The 18289-nt window shown below is 37.5% G+C and overlaps 3 protein-coding genes and 1 long non-coding RNA gene across 4 annotated transcripts; 2 read left to right on the forward strand and 2 right to left on the reverse strand.

The window, feature by feature from the left end:
• The first annotated feature begins 11102 nt into the window (after window positions 1-11102).
• Window positions 11103-14256, forward strand: LOC113274974 (nudix hydrolase 14, chloroplastic-like). The gene is made up of 8 exons (XM_026524399.1): window positions 11103-11366; window positions 11452-11557; window positions 11735-11812; window positions 12737-12829; window positions 12928-13020; window positions 13139-13237; window positions 13379-13856; window positions 14111-14256. The coding sequence occupies exons 1-7, from the start codon at window positions 11248-11250 to the stop codon at window positions 13607-13609; spliced, it is 819 nt and encodes a 272-aa protein (XP_026380184.1). The 5' UTR covers window positions 11103-11247; the 3' UTR covers window positions 13610-13856; window positions 14111-14256.
• LOC113274976 lies at window positions 13850-15017 on the reverse strand. The gene is made up of 2 exons (XM_026524400.1): window positions 14670-15017; window positions 13850-14413 (listed from the first exon to the last, which is right to left on the reverse strand). Exons 1-2 carry the CDS (start codon window positions 14779-14781, stop codon window positions 14115-14117), a joined length of 411 nt encoding a protein of 136 aa, XP_026380185.1. The 5' UTR covers window positions 14782-15017; the 3' UTR covers window positions 13850-14114.
• Window positions 15018-15065: 48 nt separating this feature from the next.
• Window positions 15066-17122, reverse strand: LOC113274973 (alpha-L-fucosidase 1-like). Its single transcript, XM_026524398.1, has 3 exons — window positions 16346-17122; window positions 15985-16224; window positions 15066-15864 (listed from the first exon to the last, which is right to left on the reverse strand). The coding sequence occupies exons 1-3, from the start codon at window positions 16906-16908 to the stop codon at window positions 15174-15176; spliced, it is 1494 nt and encodes a 497-aa protein (XP_026380183.1). The 5' UTR covers window positions 16909-17122; the 3' UTR covers window positions 15066-15173.
• Window positions 17123-17646: 524 nt separating this feature from the next.
• On the forward strand, window positions 17647-18289 carry LOC113273625. The gene is made up of 2 exons (XR_003322521.1): window positions 17647-17758; window positions 18031-18289. It is a non-coding gene; the product is annotated as an uncharacterized LOC113273625 (long non-coding RNA).

Genomic DNA, 18289 nt, shown 5'->3' on the forward strand with positions numbered 1-18289 from the left:
ATACCTATAATAAAGAAAAGATTGTACTCTAATAAGGATGTTGCTACTGAATTTTCCATCAAGATGAGAATTTCTCAAAGACAAATTGTTTTAGGTAATAACATTGGGGAGTTGGATGGCCCTGAGGATTATATCATCTTTAAAGCTGGTCTTCAAGATCCTATTGTAGGAGAAATACCAACTCAAAACCCTGATATTATTCCTTGTCAAAAGAAGCATATGAAAATTATTGCAGGTAAAAATCTTAAAGAATTAGTCCAGAGAAGAAAAAAACTCAACATCAAGAGTGATGCTAGACTACATAGTCCATTCATTGGGAAGAATATGAATCAAGAGATCAACCCTGAAAAAATCTTTCCCAAGACAACCCTTTCTGTCCCCAATCCTTACCATACCATTCCATCCCTCACTGACATGCAAAACCAGATCAATGAGGAATTTAACAACCAAAGGAAACTGTTATGGGAAAGGAGAAGAGATGAGATTCAATCCATCAAAGGAAAAAGTAACCATGCTACACCTTTCCATGAACCAAAGAGGAAAAACTTGTTATTGGAAAGGGTCCCTAATCAAAAGAAGCAGGTGAATGATGCAATGCCAACCGTCAAGAAGTGTAAGTACATTGTATATGGACATGAAGATAGAACACCACATGAAGTTGACTGCTACCAACCTTGAGGGAACCAATCGATTCATCCAGTCTAAGGTAACCTTCACTCTCTACTCTCTTAACACCCTGTTTTACAATAATTTAGATAGTTTGTTACTTTACATACATATAACTCTTTGTGTTTGTAATTACTATATTTCTAATAGTCAGATTACTAAATTTCATGGCTACTTGGGTTACTACTGAAAACGCGGGCGTACCAAAATACACCACCACTTTTTTCTTAGGAAATCTGTATGGACAAACTCAATACAAATCCGAGAGTTAAACTCAATAAAGGAATAAAATCTAGAGTTATATCTCTCTCTCTCTCTTGTGATTAAATGTTTACAAAATCAAATTTGTAAACCTAATCACAAGGATATTACTTGGATGGTACCAAATACCAATGTCCAAGAATCAATCAAGTCGTATCCAACAAACTAGGTCGGATATATCTACTATGATTGATTAACGTACAACCTGTGATATTTCAATTATAAAGATAAACAATATAATGCGGAAAAAGAAATAACATAGAAACCAGAATTATTGTTAACGAGGAAATCGCAAATGCAGAAAAAACCCGGGACTTAGTAGAACCATCATGAAAACACCGGGGGTACAAAAATACACCACCAACTTTTTCGTAGCCAATTTGTATGGACAAACTTAACACAATTCCGAGAGTTCAACTTAATGAATCTCAATCAAGGAATAATGTCTAGAGTTATATCTATATCTCTCACAATCAGAAAGTTTATAGAGACTAGTCTGTGAACCTTATTTACTAGTGAGAGTACTTGGGTGATTCCAAAGATCAATTTCCCAAGTAATCAATCAAGTCTTATCCAACAAACAAGGTCGGATGTATATACTACGATTGATTTACGCACAACCTGTGATATTTCAATTATATAGATAAACAATATAATACGGAAAAGAAATAACACAAACACCAGAACTTTTGTTAACGAGGAAACAACAAGTACAAAAAAAACCAGGTACGTAGTCCAGATTGAACACCAAATTGTATTAAGCCGCTACAGACACTATCCTACTACCAATTAACTTTGGACTAGAATGTAGTTGAGACCTAAAAGTTATCCCACCGACTAAGGTACAATCGCGCTCCTTACGTCTCTTGAATCCCAACGGGACTTAAAAAAGTACTTGATAGACTTTTGTTTCCCAAATCAAGTGACTCTAAAACCAAAGAGTGCGTTAACAGTTAGATATAACGCTCACTTATAGATTGAAACAATCAGGCGGATGTGGTATACCCGTCTAAGTGACTATTTGATTTGGAGGGGATAGACAAGTAAGTTATTTTTTGCTTGCATATTCACAAGAAAGTTCCTGATTTGGAATTGTAGCTATCTATGTTGATGGTACAGACATGATAGGTACTCTTGATGTAATAAGAGACCTTAAAAGCTATTTGAAATCTGAATTTGAGATGACAAATCTGGGGAAAGCTCAGCCGAATATTGAGCTCGTGGGATATTATTTCACCAATTTGCATATGTCTAAAGTTGTCAGGAAATTTAACAAAGACATGCATACTGATAGCACTCCCATGATTAGTCGAGGTTCAAATGTATGTAAGTGACCATTTCGTCTAAAGGAAGATGACGAAGATGTGTTGGGAGATTAAATTCTCGTATCTAAGTACAATAGACGCATTGTTGTACTTAGTATAATAATGTACTCGAAAAAATTTGCATCCTCAGGGAACTTGTTAGCTAAATATAGCTCAGCGCCAACGCAACGTCATTGGGATGGTATAATGAATGTAATCATGTACTTAAAAGTAACCATTGGCATAAATTTTTATTTTATCCCTACAAAGACATAAAAAGGAATGCTAATGAAAGTGCAATCCAAAAGTTGTTGATTATGAAGGAACAATAATCTCTTCTCCAACGAAAGTAATCATGGGGACATACGGTAGACTATTTTCTAGGTCATTACCGATATTCAGTTTCGAAAAGTACATGAATAAAGGAACAATCTGGAATAACTTTGAAAGTAATCAGGGGGGGTATGCCGACATCATGGGGAGGATCCAAGGATATGATGTCGACATATTTTACTTCGAAATTGAAGATGTGTTGTACTCTTTTTCCCTTCGATCGAGAATAGTTTTTCCCAAAGGGTTTTGTTACTTGACAAGGTTTTTAGCGAGACAACAATAAAAACATCAAGTATGTTGAACGTTGAAGACATAAATATCGCGTTAATATTACTGAAAATATTTGAATCAAAGAAATGAAACGTGATAGTATGTTAAGCAACGTAACTTAAAGAATCAACAACAGGGTCTTATAAACATTCAAGTCACCAAAGTAAAGTGTGATAAACTCCTTTTGACTGCATTAAGCTAATGAAAATTGTCTGTCATCGGGGGGAGCATCTAATGGTGTGTTGCACTATTTTCCTTCACCGAGGTGGCTTTTTCCCACATGGTTTTGTTACTCGGCACGGTTTTTAATGAGACAACAACAAACACTGGGAATGTAATTTCCCATCTAAGGCTATTGTCTTTACCACGAGGATTTTCTGCCTTAAGAGTTGTGAAGCAACTAGTCCACATCAACAGAGCAAAGTGATCATCTGTAACAGATCACCTTTACTTTCATCTGTCACGTTGTACTCTTTTCCCTTCGTCAAGGTTTTGTCCCACTGGGTTTTTCCTTGTCAAGGTTTTAATGAGGCAACATATTCGAGTCCAACTATATTCTAAGTTTGCTTAATATTGTACTCTTTTTTTTAGTTCGGGTTTTGTCTCTCTGGGTTTTCCTGACGAAGTTTTAACGAGGAAATTAACTTAGACTCATTGATCTTTGAAAATAGTATTGCATGTGATGAACTACATGTAAAGTACATGACAACATGTTAAGTACTACATGTGAAGAGTTTTACCAAGGTTTTATCCCACTGGGTTTTTCCTTGTCAAAGTTTTACTGAGGCGATCGATTTCAGCACAAGTCATCAAAAAGAGGACGACATTTGAAGAACTACATTCAAAGCACTATATGTGAAGTACTTTGTATAAAGCTTTGTTATTGAACCGTACAAGGGGGAGTGTTATAGGGCTTGTGTCCCATGGATGTGCGGTCCATTAGATAATTAGGTTTTCCCTTTCCTATATATAAAGAACATTTGTATGTATGTGACCCATGATGCCTCTTTATCAATAAGAAGTTTTTCTCCTTCTCCATCTCTATCTCTATCTCTTGCCTTAACCCAATTGATACTACAAAACGTTTTCCTTTTTTTACCCCAGATCATTATCCCTGATTTGTCTTCAAATTATTATTTTTAAATAATTTTCGTCCTATCAATTTTTAAAAATAAATGTCGAGCACAGGGGGTTGTTTCTTTTGACTTTTGGATGCTCAGAGACGCAGAGATTGAATAAAATTGAGGCTCCGCTCCCCTCGACAAAGCGAGAAAATAAAACTTAATAAATAAATGATTAAGTACCTTGCGAGATTGGGATATACCTAGACTAATTGGGGTTTACTCAGATTTAAATGGACATAGTGCACGTACTAAGGGGAGGCCAAAACTTGGTGAAGTTACTTTAGTACCCCTGCATTAATTAACCCAAAACTTAAAAACTAAAAACCGTTTAATATTCTCCTAATCTATATTCTCTTATCCCTCTCCTCTTCTCCTTCCTTCATCTTATTACATCAACCAAAAATTTCAATTTTGATTTTCTACAAAAAATGGTTGATTCTAAACGATCCAGTAGCAACAAAGATTCTACAGGTAACATCAAATGATCCAAATCAGAGGGAAAAGGTAAGGAAAAAGTTGGAATGAGTAAACCCGAGAATGCAATCCCTGAGAATATTGAGAAGAACCATCCACCGGCGAAAAGAAGAATGTAAGTGATTTGTAAACTCAAACCCATTATTCTGATGTGTTGTATGATTGTTATATTACGTTAGATTATCAAAAATTATGATTTATATGTTTTAGTCGGCAAGGTCGATAATTTAAAACCACGCCGACTGTTGATATTTTCTAAGAGCCGACATGGTCTCAGGATAAATATCCTGCCGACTTTTCATAACATCCATGACGACTGTTAGACAATGACCAGGGCCGACAAGGTATAATAACCAACCTTACCGACTTACATCTAGTCGGCATTGTCTTAGACTTGTACCATTCCGACTTTAGGTCACAGAAACTTGATTTTCCTTAGTTAATAGTTGGCATCTTTCTTGAATAGGACCATACAAACTGTGTGTTAGTCGGCGTGGTATATGATTACAACCCCTCCGACTGTATATTAGTCAGCAGTGTTCAGATTATCGACCCTGCCAACTGTATTACCAGAACCATGTTTCAATGTGTAGAATTTTCATATCTCTTTTTTGTGTATTGTTTAGGTTCCCATAGGCAAAAATAGAAGATATCCCTTGTATTGTTAGCAATGCAGCAGAGCTATTGGAATTTTTTGACAAGATTTATCCTGGTTTAGAAGATCCTAAAGATGAAACTGAAAAGAATTGCCTTGTAAGAAAGTTACTTATGATAGGTATGGAAGATCCTGAAGAATTTCTAAGGTTTATGGAGAGCCCTAGGAATCCCTTCAACTATGAAGAATGCACAGCATTAGAGGAGGAAGAAGAGGAGGTTGATCCAAGAAATTTTTTCAGGGCATCTGACTTTTCTGGAGTGAACCCCTATCACAATGAGGCCGGTGACTACATAGGTCCAAATAAGGGAAAAGAAAAAGATGATGTTGGTGAAAAGCTAGTGATGGTGATAAAGATAGTGATGTGGAGGAAGATAACAACAAGGAGAAGGATTCATGAAATTCTTAAACTTTATTATGTTTCACTTGCTTTAGAAACTTAGATTGTGGTTTGAACTATTGCATTATATTTTGAACTGTTAGTTTGTGGTTTTAGACTTGTTAAACTTATGTTAATTTTCAGTTTCAGTTTCTTTAGAACTTAATCTTTTTTATGCAGTTTTAGAAAACATTAGAGTTTTATTAAGTCGGCATGGTTTGTAAGATCGACCTTGCCGACCATCCCGGGCTATATGCTATTGTGCTATCAGGGATAGGTAGTCGGCATGGTTTAAAATCTCGACCTTGCCGACTTAAATGTTAGTAGTATAAAAATATTACTTTTTAGGTACAAAGTACAACCCATTGAATGCTCAACGTCTAGAAATTTCAAAATCAAGACATTAGGTGTGTTGTTATTATAAAAGCATTCTCAACTTCATCTTCTACCTTGCATAAAGAATGGAAGTTTCAAGTGCAACACAACCAAATATTTGTAGTCTTTGTACACTAAGTGGTTATTTTGCAAATGATTGTCCCTTTGAAGGAAGCAAATGCACTATTGATGGTTGTAAGGATTCTTACTTCTCATGAAAGCTGCAATAGGAGATGTATATCAGCCGTATGCTTCAAAATGTACTTGCTGTGGGTTTTTCTATTGGATAGATGAATGCCTAGCTCCGTATGAAGATGAAGTTGCTAAAATCAACCTTCTACCATGCACAGATCCATGTTGCGACGGTAAGATGAACCTAATTACCTCTCCTAAAAAATTGTGTACTGGAAAAAGATACCATCTATGTCCCAAATGTGATAGGGTTAAGTTTTTACGTTTGTATGCTTTATTTAAGGTTTGTATGCTCTAATTAAGTTTTTAAGGTTTGTATGCTCTAATTAAGTTTCAAAAGTTTTTAAGTTTTTAACAATCATTGTATTCGATTTTAGTTGGCATTATACAAAATTCAAAGCATGCTGGCTGATTAACAGTCGGCACTTAACAGTTTATTAACCATGCCGGCGTATGTATAGTCAGCAGGATTGTCCTCATAAACCCTGCCGACTACAATGTATGAGGAACACCCAGGAACAAATTTATTTTTCTGTTTTGGTCGGCATGGTTGTCCTCATAAACCATGCCGACCACAAAAAGCTGGAAACCTGAAAAAATCAAAACCTTGCCGACCCTGGGACAGTCGGCACTGTAGAAGGGAAACAACCTTGCCGACCAAAACAACCTTTTTTCCTGTGCTGTCATGCATGTGCAACCGACAACCTGACGAAATTATAACCTGCCGAACCTGGGACGGTCGGCAGGGTCGTGTGATAAATACAATGCCGACCAAAGGAGTTAACACCAAAAAAAAAACACATCCATTTCATTCATTTGTAGTACTCCAAAGTACATTACACAAAACACGAATGAGATTACAAAAGTACTCCAAAAAGATTCCTTATTCCCTAATCATAATCACTCATCACTCAAATCTATTGGATGGAGTTCATTCAAATCTATTGAACCTCCTTTAGTCAAATCTATGAGACATTCCCCAGACTCATCTAAAGAATTCCAAAGGTGCATGTTGTCCTCATAAAGTTTCATCCATTCTTTGCTCTTGTTGAATATGAATTTTTCCCAAAAACTAAACCTACAAAGAGGAGGTAATGAACATTCATTGTAGAGTTGTAGACCAATAAAATGATTATTATCCACCAAAGCCATAACAATTCTTCTATGCTTGAGATGCTCCACACAAACCGCATGTTTAGGTGCAGATGCTACACTTAGTCCTTTGCTAAAAAAATGTACCACGCATGACCACGTATCCGCGAATAGATGGCCACATTCCGGCATTTCAACCAATGCTCCCATTTGACTGGTGCATTTCCCTCCGGGCCTTTAATACTAGTTAGAAGATCTTTAAAAGTCGCTTCTTTGTTCTCCATGGAACCTTCTAGTATCATTGAAATATAAAACTCCTTGTATTTTTCAAGTCGAGCGGCCATTTTCTTTCTTATGTATTGACATTGAGTGAGATTCTCCTCAACCGATCCACCTAGGTGTCCCAATTGTTGGGAGGCAACGTGAAACCCACAATTTCCATCCTTTGGGACGTCGTCAGTACCAATAACGAACTCTTGAATAATTTGAGGGAGTTGTACGCGATACTCTTCCAATACCGGTTTTACTACCTTTTTTGGACAACCTCTTTTCTTCACAACATCTCCTTGACTTTCTTGACTCTCAAGAGGTGGAGTGTCATTTGGATTCAAGTTTGAAACAGTTGGTGTAGTTGTTTCTTTGCTCGACCGACCCCTTTTCTTTACAACAACTTCCACACTTGCTTGACTCTCAAGAGGTGGAGTGCTATTTGGATTCAAGTTTGAAACCGTTGGTGTAGTTGTTTCTTTCCTCGGACGACCTCTTTTCTTTTTATCCATCTCCTCTTTGTATTGCGCCTCGGTACAGTCATGTCCGGATGGATCGCATTTTGTACTCCAATACTCTTTAATTTGTTCCCTTTGTTCCGCCCTTGTATTTGTGGCAGGTGGTCTACCCGTTGGATCTTGTTTCGCCGGTTCTTCAAGTTCTTTCATAAAAGGGTAAACAATCTGCATCAACTTGTGCTTCATAGTTTGTTTGTCCAACCTATTCAACTTGGGGGTACTTGTCGAGGATTATTCTCCCAAGTTCCACGTCTCCAAACTCTTCACCGGGATCTTCTCTTGGAGCTGGTTTGAAAGATAGTTGCTTCCAATAAGGATCAATATCTTCAATCGGAATGGGAGTTTTATACCTACCAAGCATATGACGAAATGGAAGTCCGATAGCCTTCATTCTCCTACACTTACAAGGAGTGCTCGACTTGTCATACTTTTGATACAACTTGAGATGTTTCATAATAAACCGTATTGCCCAATGAGAGACGTTGCAATGTATACCAACAAGCAACCAGTTATCCTCCTTAAACTCCTTCAACTTCCGGTACCTACTTTCTTTGAATTGCTTTGTTATCTTTTTGATATAATTATTAGTGTACTCATGGATAACATGTTCCATCTTCACAATCCCATTTTGACTCGTGAAAAGTAGACCTTTTAGTCTACCATGAGCTTTCTCTACCATACTTATGTATTCAAGTTTGAAATGTTTATAGTCGTAAGTAAAAGCATACACAAACCTCTCTTTGTGTGGCCTCAACCATTGTCTCTTGCAATATTCCACTACTTTGGGGGTAATTAGTCCCCCAATAATCCTCGAACTCCTTCAAGTTGATCTCATATCTTGACACACTCATCGACCAAACCAACTTATCCCATGCTTTCATGAATAACCCAAACTTGATCTCACCTTCTTTCCATTCTTCCTCTTCTTTCTTCTTCTCTTCCCCTCTCTCCTCTTTAGTTAGTTTACTAAGACGTTCATCTTCCTCCTTTTCACGTTTAGTGCCTTTCTTTGCCTTTGGCTTTTGGATATGATTCCTACAATTCTTTCTAAGATTGCATTGTATATGCCAAGTGAAAAGAAAATTTTGTGCATTGGGAGAAACTATCCTCACGACGTTCATTATTGCTTGCTCATTTTCGGTCACTACAATCCCAGGAGTCTCGTCTTCGTGGTAGAGAAGCTTCAAAGTTTCCAATGCCCAAATATAGTTATCATCCTTCTCACGATACATAAAACACCATGCCACCGTGAACGATTGCTTATCCGAGGTTTGTCCAACAATGTTCAACAAAGGCATGTTGTACCTATTCGTCTTATAAGTACAATCCATGAACAAAACTTGGTAAAAGAAACGCGCCAAGTGAATCATATCGGGATGCGCAATAAAAATACGATCCACCTTCCCCTCCGATGACTCATGGTGTCTCACAGTGTAGTTGTATTTGTGCTCCAACCATTGTGATTCTTCCATTACCTTTCTTCCATCCCATTCAATTATTTTGATAGTTGCCTTGGCCGCATAAATTGTAGACAATGAAGAGAGGTTATTCTTGTCATCCCTCTTGAAGTTACTAAGGAGCTTGCTTGGTTTAATTCCCCAACTTGGTCTTACTTGTTCGAACTCGTGCGGTTTCAACTTGGAAACTTGGGAGTGCCCAAAAAGACTTTCCGGATCTTCATGGTTATGCCAACCAACATCAACTCTATTCATTCTCCACATGTTATCTGTTTCTTTGTTCCTCCAAAAAATAATCTTGAATGGGCATTCACACTTATTTGACTTCGTCTTGTACACCCTAGTTGTCTTCTTATCATACACATAACCCTTTCTATTGTGACTTGCTTCAGGCGACCCACTACACTCGCATACCATTTCAAACCGCGTAGATTTTTGTTGGGTGTTTTTCACTAGAACGCACATCTTCTCTTTTGCTTTCTCAACAATCCAATTTACCGTGTCGTCTTTTTTCTTCCATTCCAAATCATTAGCATAATGTGCGGAAGTATCAGGACCCCTAACATTGTGAGCTTGAGGCTGATCCGTCATCGGTACCAATGCAATCTACAAAACTACACAAGTTAGTTGATATGTACTACAAAAGTCGACAGAGTCGATATATAAAACAACGCCGGCTAAAGAACAACCGGCATGGTCGAAAAATAAAACAGTGTCGACCAAACTATAGTCGGCAGGGTCCGTATCCTCTACAATGCCGGCTTAAGCATGTTTCAAATTCGTTTCCTGTGCTACAAAAAATCTTGTAGTCGGCAGGGTCGATATATAAAACAACACCGGATAAATAACAGCCAGCTTGGTCGAAAAATAAAACAGTGCCGACCAAACTATAGTCGGCAGGGTCAACGTACCACTACAATGCCGTCTTAAGCATGTTTCAATCACGTCTTCTGTGTTGCAAAAAAAAACTTGTAGTCGGCAGGGTTCATATTTTCGACCTTGCCGACTAAAATACTGCTCATGAAAAGTCGGAGCATTGGGTAATATATACCACGCCGACGTTTACAGTCGACATGATCGACAATCGTTGATCTTGCCGACACTCGGCAGCAAAAGTGAAAAAAAATAGCAAAACCGATCATTTGCATGGAAAAATCACAATCTTCACCACGTAAGTTGTCTATCTGATTACTTGCAGCTCCATTCTCTTCTTCTTGGTCATTGGATTCTACGTTTGGCTCAAGACATTCATCACTTCCATACCCATCTTGAGTTTGAGGAAAATAAAAGTGAGGATCATGCATATAATCCATTTGATCATGATTTGGTAGATCATCATACAAGTACTCATCTTTTTTTTTCTTCGAAACATAAGTACTCATCTGTAGGAGGAAAGTTAGAAGACTCCCCCACTTCAAAATCAGGATTTAAATCACTCATCTCACTCATATCACAAATTTCTCAAAAACCCTTACTTCCCCCCCCCCCCCCCCCCCCCCCCCCTACTACTTCATTCTCTTTCTTACTCTCAATTATTTCCAAATCCACTCATATAAATCAACTAACTAATCTAATCATTTCAATTAAATTAATGTTAATCATTGCAGGAGCAATTTTGCCATTTAGAAAATACAAGGTTAAGGGGTGGCTTATTTTACTTCAAAATGACCTAATTTTTGTCTTATTAGCTATATCCCAATTAATTTGGGTAATACCCCAATCAAGCTAGGATTAAGTACGACGAAACTAACGATGCTTCTTAACGCCCCTTCATTACTAAGAATTCCTCTCCCTCACCACCAAAATCCTCTCCTCAGATTTTCGAAAAGAATTTTCCTTTATCATCTTCCAAACTCCTTCACAGCAGATTCTGCTCTAAAATGACTACACCAACAGCAACATCTCTCATACAAACTATTCATTTAAATGTCAAAGGAGGAGAAAAAGGAACTCCTGTTGAGATTATAGCAGCTCCTGGTTTATCTCATCATGACTTCAGGTAACTCATTTCCTTCAGTTTTTATTATTAGGGTTTTTTTTTTTGTAAAGAAATAATTTGATTTGAATTGAAATTTATGTTATAGGATGGCAATTGAATCGTCTTTGTTTAAGAAATGGTTGGAGAATATGCAATGTGAAACTGGGATTTTGACTTATGGAGATATGTCTTTGAAAAGAGTTCTGGTTCAGGTAACATTACTTGTAGTTTGATATCCATTAGCTGATTTAGGGTTTGGGTTTTTTGTAGTTTGATATAAATTGTCAAAGATTGAGGGGGGGTTAGAGTAAATTGTACTCCCAAGTTTTATTTACTTCTGTATTGGTAAATGTTTGACATTGATCTCTAGGTTTTCTGTTTGGTAACAGGGTGTGGATATGTTTGGGAAACGCACTGGTTTTGTCAAGTTCAAAGCGGATGTTATACACGATGAAACCGGAAATCAGGTATTTTCATAAATCCACCATGTTCTTCTTAATTGATTTTTGTTTTTCGGCCAAAGATGATTGTGTCCAAGTTTTGTGGTGTTGATCAGTTCATGAGTATCCAATAACAATGCTTCAGATCGTTGTTTGTCAGATGTTAAAACCAAAAATTTGTTATATCCTGCATTTGGATACATTGTGTGCTAGTTTAGTTTCAAAACATTAGCGACTCAGCTGGTTGTGCAGTTTATTCTGTTTCTGTTTTTCGAATTAACCTTATCTGAGTTGTGCGACTGACGCAATCGCTTCATTGCCAGTTATGTAAAATGCACAAGTGGATTCGGTAACTTATTTGGTATTATTGCTGGAGTTATCGACATATCCAACTTACATGCCAGCTTAGACCATCCACAATTTTGGCAGAATATGGCATGTATACTATAATTTTGCTCCCAATGGTCCTTGCTAAAGCTAAATTATTACATATATATTATACTAGAATGCCATATTGCTATTTATAACCGGACTCCTTCTCAGAAAAGGTCTGGGCACCGGGCTAGATTGAGATTGAGCCTGGCATGGGGCTCAGATCCAGATTCAGCCTCACCATAATAAAGGGTTTAGGCTTGCTCTCAGACATGGCCTATTGGTTAGGCTTTCTCTCATATATGGCCTATTGATGAGACTCATTCTCAGAACTAGCCTAAACTCCATCTGATACTGAGTCCGTAAAGTAAAAAAATAAAAAAATCCCACTGTGGGTGTTGGCTTGCTAAAGCTAAAATCTATAGCCAAATTTGGCTTTTAACTTTAACTTTTACCTTGCGCCATTGTGTATGGTCTTACACATCAATGGACCTTTATTTTTTTATTACATTTTAAAAGTATCTACTATATTTTTTTAATTCGTTGATGCTTCATGTGTATGAATTAATCGAAGTTTAAGTTCCAGGTATTGTATTCTCAAGGGGTGCAGCTGTTGCCGTGCTGATCCTCTTAGACTCTGGAAATGAGACTTATGTCGTACTTACAGAGCAGGTATGTATGTGGATTTTAAAATCATTCCACTTGACGTGCTTGATGAGCTGTACATCTCATGTGGTTTGAAATCAAGTAAACGTTTCTGCGCCTTTTAGGTTAGAGTTCCTGTTGGGAGGCTTATATTAGAGCTACCAGCTGGAATGTTGGACGATGACAATGGTGATGTGATAGGCACAGCAGTTCGTGAGGTTATGTTTCTCCCTCTTTGATGCATAGACAGATATACTCATCCACACCTAACATTGCCTATCTTGTGTCACACATTTGACCCAAGTTCTAGCAACTTCTTTGCGTGATATATCACAGGTTGAAGAGGAGACTGGTATAAAACTTAAAATGTCAGACATGGTTAATCTCACAGCCTTCCTCGAACCAGCAACAGGTGGCAAAGTATTTCCATCACCAGTAAGTGTACACTATACATATCTTTCCCAGACAGTGTACATACATACTCATCTGTTTGTAGTCAATGATGTAGATTTACAGAAACGGTTTCTTATGCTGATTTTTACCTGTAGATTCTCATTTTGGTCTGTGAATGTGTAGGGTGGATGTGACGAGGAACTGAGTCTATTCATGTACAAAGGTGAAGTGGATAAGGAAGTTATTGACGCACTACAGGGTAAAGAAACAGGTCTTCGAGATCACGGGGAACTGATTAAGGTACGCGTTGTTCCCTATGATAAATTGTGGCGCGTCACCGCCGATATGAAGGTTCTGTCAGCAGTCGCCCTTTATGAAATGTCCAAGAGAGATGGGCTTCTGCCTTCGAAATAGAGCTTGGTTATAGGGTTTTTCTTTGCTAAAAAACACTTCTGAGTAGGAAAAGTGGTTTCATCAGCCACTGAAAAAGCAGAATATGTGATTTTGTTTCAGACCCTCAATTGTTTAACAACTATCTCTTGAAGAATGACTTTTCTTTCTCTGTTTTGCCTTTGATTTCACATTTGCATTTTCATATCAAGTGGTCCATCAGAAAAATTAGAGACACCGGTCTAAGAAGATGAATCTAGTAAAAGTACAGGTATGCAGTTGTCAGACTCCCTTTGTGTTAGTTGATTTTTTCAGAATCAGATTTCAATTATTGAAGGATATGTTGTTTCTTTTGTAAGAAAAAAGTAGTCTGAAACATAGTCTGCTCAAAATTCCACTAGGGATACGGAGGTAGGTAGGACATAAAGATTATTGGATGATCTAGTCTTGGTGTGAGATAGATAAGTAATGATAGCATGCAGGCTTTCCCCAACTCAACTGTTGTTTAAAACGACTTTGTTGCAGAGCACTAGTATGTTAGAAGCAAGTAAGTTGTCGAATCTGCTAAGAAGATTAAAGGAAATTGCTTTGAAATTAAGGAGTACTGGTGACTGGTCACCAAACATGGTGCTATTAGTGAATCTTCTTCTTTTTTCCCTGCGTACATTCCAATTAGGAGCTGAAGAATCTGTTCCAAATCACTTTTGAATTCCACATTGTAGCCACTCAGCTCAATAGCGCATTGTAAAGCCATTTCGGCACCATTTAGTTCAAGTTGCTCTTTAGAGGACCATCCAGAAGATTCTCCCCTTGCTTCTTGACAGTATCCTGCACCATCAATAAGAGTAAGACCTACTACGGAGTCGCATATATTAGGAAGCATTGAAAGAGCAATGTTAATTCTGAGATTCATATTTTTAGGCAGGTTCCAGTTGTCAATGTCTTCATCCTGCAATGGATCAAATTAAAGGCTTTGAGCCAGACTGCAATTAGTATTTTGAACGTTGACGAGACTCATGAGAGTCACAATTGTTGCAGTTGGCGTCCAATTATTGAAGGAATCAAGGAAATGTAAACTTCATACCCTTTGAAGTTTGAAGGATATAGGCCCAATTGTGCAGGAGTCCAGTAACATGGGTGAAAAACATACTTTTCTGAATGTTTTTTGTGTTTTGTTTTGTTTGAAAATTTGTCATTTCGCTGGCGTATGCTAGTTTGCAAGTTCTTAACCCGGATTACAGCTGGTGAACACGCTATTGGCAAGAGATGGTTTCTAAATTTGCACATTTTGGCCTATGTGCTTGAGTGCATCAAATCCTCCAGTAACCAAATTGGAGGATGTGACCATCCTTTCATTGTTTCCCCCACACTAGTAAAGCAACTGATACCGAACCCTATATGATGAAAACATGAAAGGTATTGAATGTGGTCACATGGGGGACCTTTGTTGCATACCAAAAGGTTAAGAATAATCCAAAAGTAACGCAAATAATGGAACCAGCTTTTATCTTTGAATGAAATTTGGAAGATAAAAGTGTACATGTACTGAGATGAGAGTCTGAGATAGTAACAACAATTGAAGCTATCTTTATAAGGCTGTGGTTTTGTTTGAACTAATTGGGTTCCAAAATGGATCAAAATGAAGACCAATGGATGATATCACCGGCAATCCTCTTGATTCCTTGATTAAGATTTTGACTCTCTTGGCATGAACAACTCCCACTTCAAGCCTATGAAGCCTCTTGTAACCAATTGTTGTTCCATTAGCAACCAGTTTTCCATCTACGTGAATCTCATGCTTTTTAACTCTCTGCCCTAGGCCGATTGCCTCTTGAATTCTCACAACATTGAATTTTATTCCTCCCTTGTTATCCCCTAATATTTCAATCCAGTGATTGCCTTTTGAGTTATCTTTCGGCGTCCAATATGACCATAAATGATCGCCATCAAGTACGTTTTCCGGGCGGAAACTTTCTCCTTTCTGGCTGCTGGCTTTTATGACATTTCCTTCAGCCAAATTGACAGTAAAAACTGTATCGATTGCTTTTCGAAATTCTCCGAGATGTTGAATATCGGTTTCTGATACAAGGCCTGTTGTATTAGGAGGTACATTTAATAAGAGCACACAATTTCTTCCCACTGAGTTGTAGTATATATCGAGCAGTAGACTTAACGGCTTGGGCTCCTCCGATTTGTGCCAAAACCAACCTGGTCTTATCGATACGTCACACTCAGCAGGCAACCAGTCTGTTCCTTTTGGATCACCAATATTAAGATAGCTGCAAACGATCAAACATACTGATATTTTCAGTGCAGTTCGGTCTGAAAATGATGCCCTCTCCAATTTTACCTGGCAATGGGATAGGAAAATCTTATCCCAAGGGAAGAACGAATATTACCTGACATCGACGCCCTCTCCAATTTTCAGTGCAGTTCGATTGATTGGCGACCAACATGTACTCCCAGCATATCCTTTTTCATCTCCAACCCATCTAACATCAGGACCAGCATCAGAGAATATGTTGATAGAATCTTGCAGTTCTTTAACAATGGAAAACCAATCTTGGAAGTAGTATGACATATTTGGCGCATTTGCTCCTTTCGCTCCATCAAACCAGATCTCTTGAACCTTTCCATATCTATCGAATAATCAGATAAGAAAGCAACAGAAATGGATAGAAGTTAGTAATGGCAATAAAAATTTATTCATAAAAATATTCTGATCTGTTAACAACTTGACACTTTTCATTTCAGGTTCACCTTGTAAGCAATTCCTGCAATTGAGCCAAGTAGTACTCGTTATACTCTCGTTCATGTCCATATCTTTTATCATGCATATCCCATGGAGACAGATACAATCCGATATCGATTCCTCGAATCTTTGCAGCGGTGACAAATTCTTGAACCACATCTCCCTTACCATCTTTCCAGGGACTACTTATAACAGAATGATCAGTGTACTGTGAAGGCCACAAACAAAACCCATCATGGTGTTTTGCAGTAAGAATTACTAATGAAACTCCAGCATTAGCTGCAACATCCATCCACTGACTCGCATTCAGACCAGTCGGGTTGAAAATGGATGGATTTTCTTTACCAGTTCCCCACTCTGAATTAGTAAAAGTATTAACTCCAAAATGAAAGAACATTATAACTTCTCTCTGTTGCCATTTCAATTGAGTTGCAGAAGGCAACGGAAGGATTGGCAACGGCGGAGTTGGCGAATTCGTCGCGGCTGCGGTTGAAACCCATATTGACATGAAAAATGCTACTAGTTGAAGATACAAAATCATGAATCTTGTGAAGAAATCATGATGACCCATCTGTCTCTCTTATCTCTACCGCGCTGTTCTTCCTATCCTTCTTATGTTGTTTTTTTTATCTCTACCACACTGTTCTTCCTACCCTTCTTCTGTTTTTTATATTTGTGGGTGGAGTGTAGGTTCACATGAATGTTCTGCTAAAAAGTGTAGGAGTAAAGAATCTTTCAAATGAAGCCAAGACAAGAAAAGAGTGGTACACGGGGTCTTTTGTAGCTTTGGGACTATGGCTGAATCTATTAAATATTATTGCAGTCATGAGTATTGTTTGTGGCTGTTATTTTTGATCATGGATGAATGGACGAGTCTCAGGTAGAGCGCCCGACCGCCTAATAATGGCAACTATGTATACAGATTTTACAATTAATTAGTTGTCAAAATTCAATCAAATCATAATTGGAGAGATTTTGTCAAATATGAAACCAAATCTTAATTGCAGAGATTTTATAGCAATTAATAGTCAAATATTCAGTCAAACCTTAAAAAAGGAAGGCCAAAATAACTATTCAATCAAAGAATATCCTTGACATACTGTTCAGAATTAAGAGTTATTTAGCATTTGGGTCGTGAATTTTGGTATAGTTTAGTGTTTGAGTCCTAAATTTGTCCAAATTTAAGTTTGGGTCGTTGACCCGTTAGTCAACTATGGAATCAGGTCAAACCGTTAAGTTGGAGTCAGGTCAAACGGTTAAGATATTATCGATGGAAAGCAAAGGTGTAGAACACATAAAAAGTTGGAAAGAAGAAGAGACAGTAGCAGCAACCGGCGGCAAAAAGAAGATAATTATGTATTGATCGCACTCATTGAATAAGTTGTTATTGTTGGTGAAAAAGAAGATGTTGTCCTCAATCGGTATGTATCCCTTATCCGAATTTCAATCTCTATTATCCAAATCTCGATCACTAATTAACTTTTTTGATTTGATTTTATTTTATTCAGTTCCAAAGTGATTTCATTTTTGATTGGTTATTTTGCATAGTTATTGTACAAAGGTGAAACTGGACAGATTTGATAATCATTTTTGGTTTTTGTTTCTCCCTTTTTTTGAGTTGATTTTGGATGTTTGTTTTTGAAGCATGGACTGTGAGATTTGATTCAGGGTTTTTGTTATTTTGAATATGTAGTGCTACTAACAATTTCGATTCAAGATCGAAGAATATGCATGAATGAGAATCATTTGTGGATTGAAAGAAGAGTTGTTATGTATTTGTTTGCATCCATTGAAGAGTAAATAATTGCTTGAGATTTTTTCATTCGATGAAGTCCGTTGATATTGTAATTTGTTGTGCATCTCAGTGGAGTTGTAGTTGAAAATCATTTAATTAGCTCATTGTGAGATTCAACTGTAATTGAAATGGGTTTATGTTATTCGGATTATTCAGA

This window comes from Papaver somniferum, chromosome 4 (assembly GCF_003573695.1).
Source record: "Papaver somniferum cultivar HN1 chromosome 4, ASM357369v1, whole genome shotgun sequence".
NCBI lineage: Eukaryota > Viridiplantae > Streptophyta > Magnoliopsida > Ranunculales > Papaveraceae > Papaver > Papaver somniferum.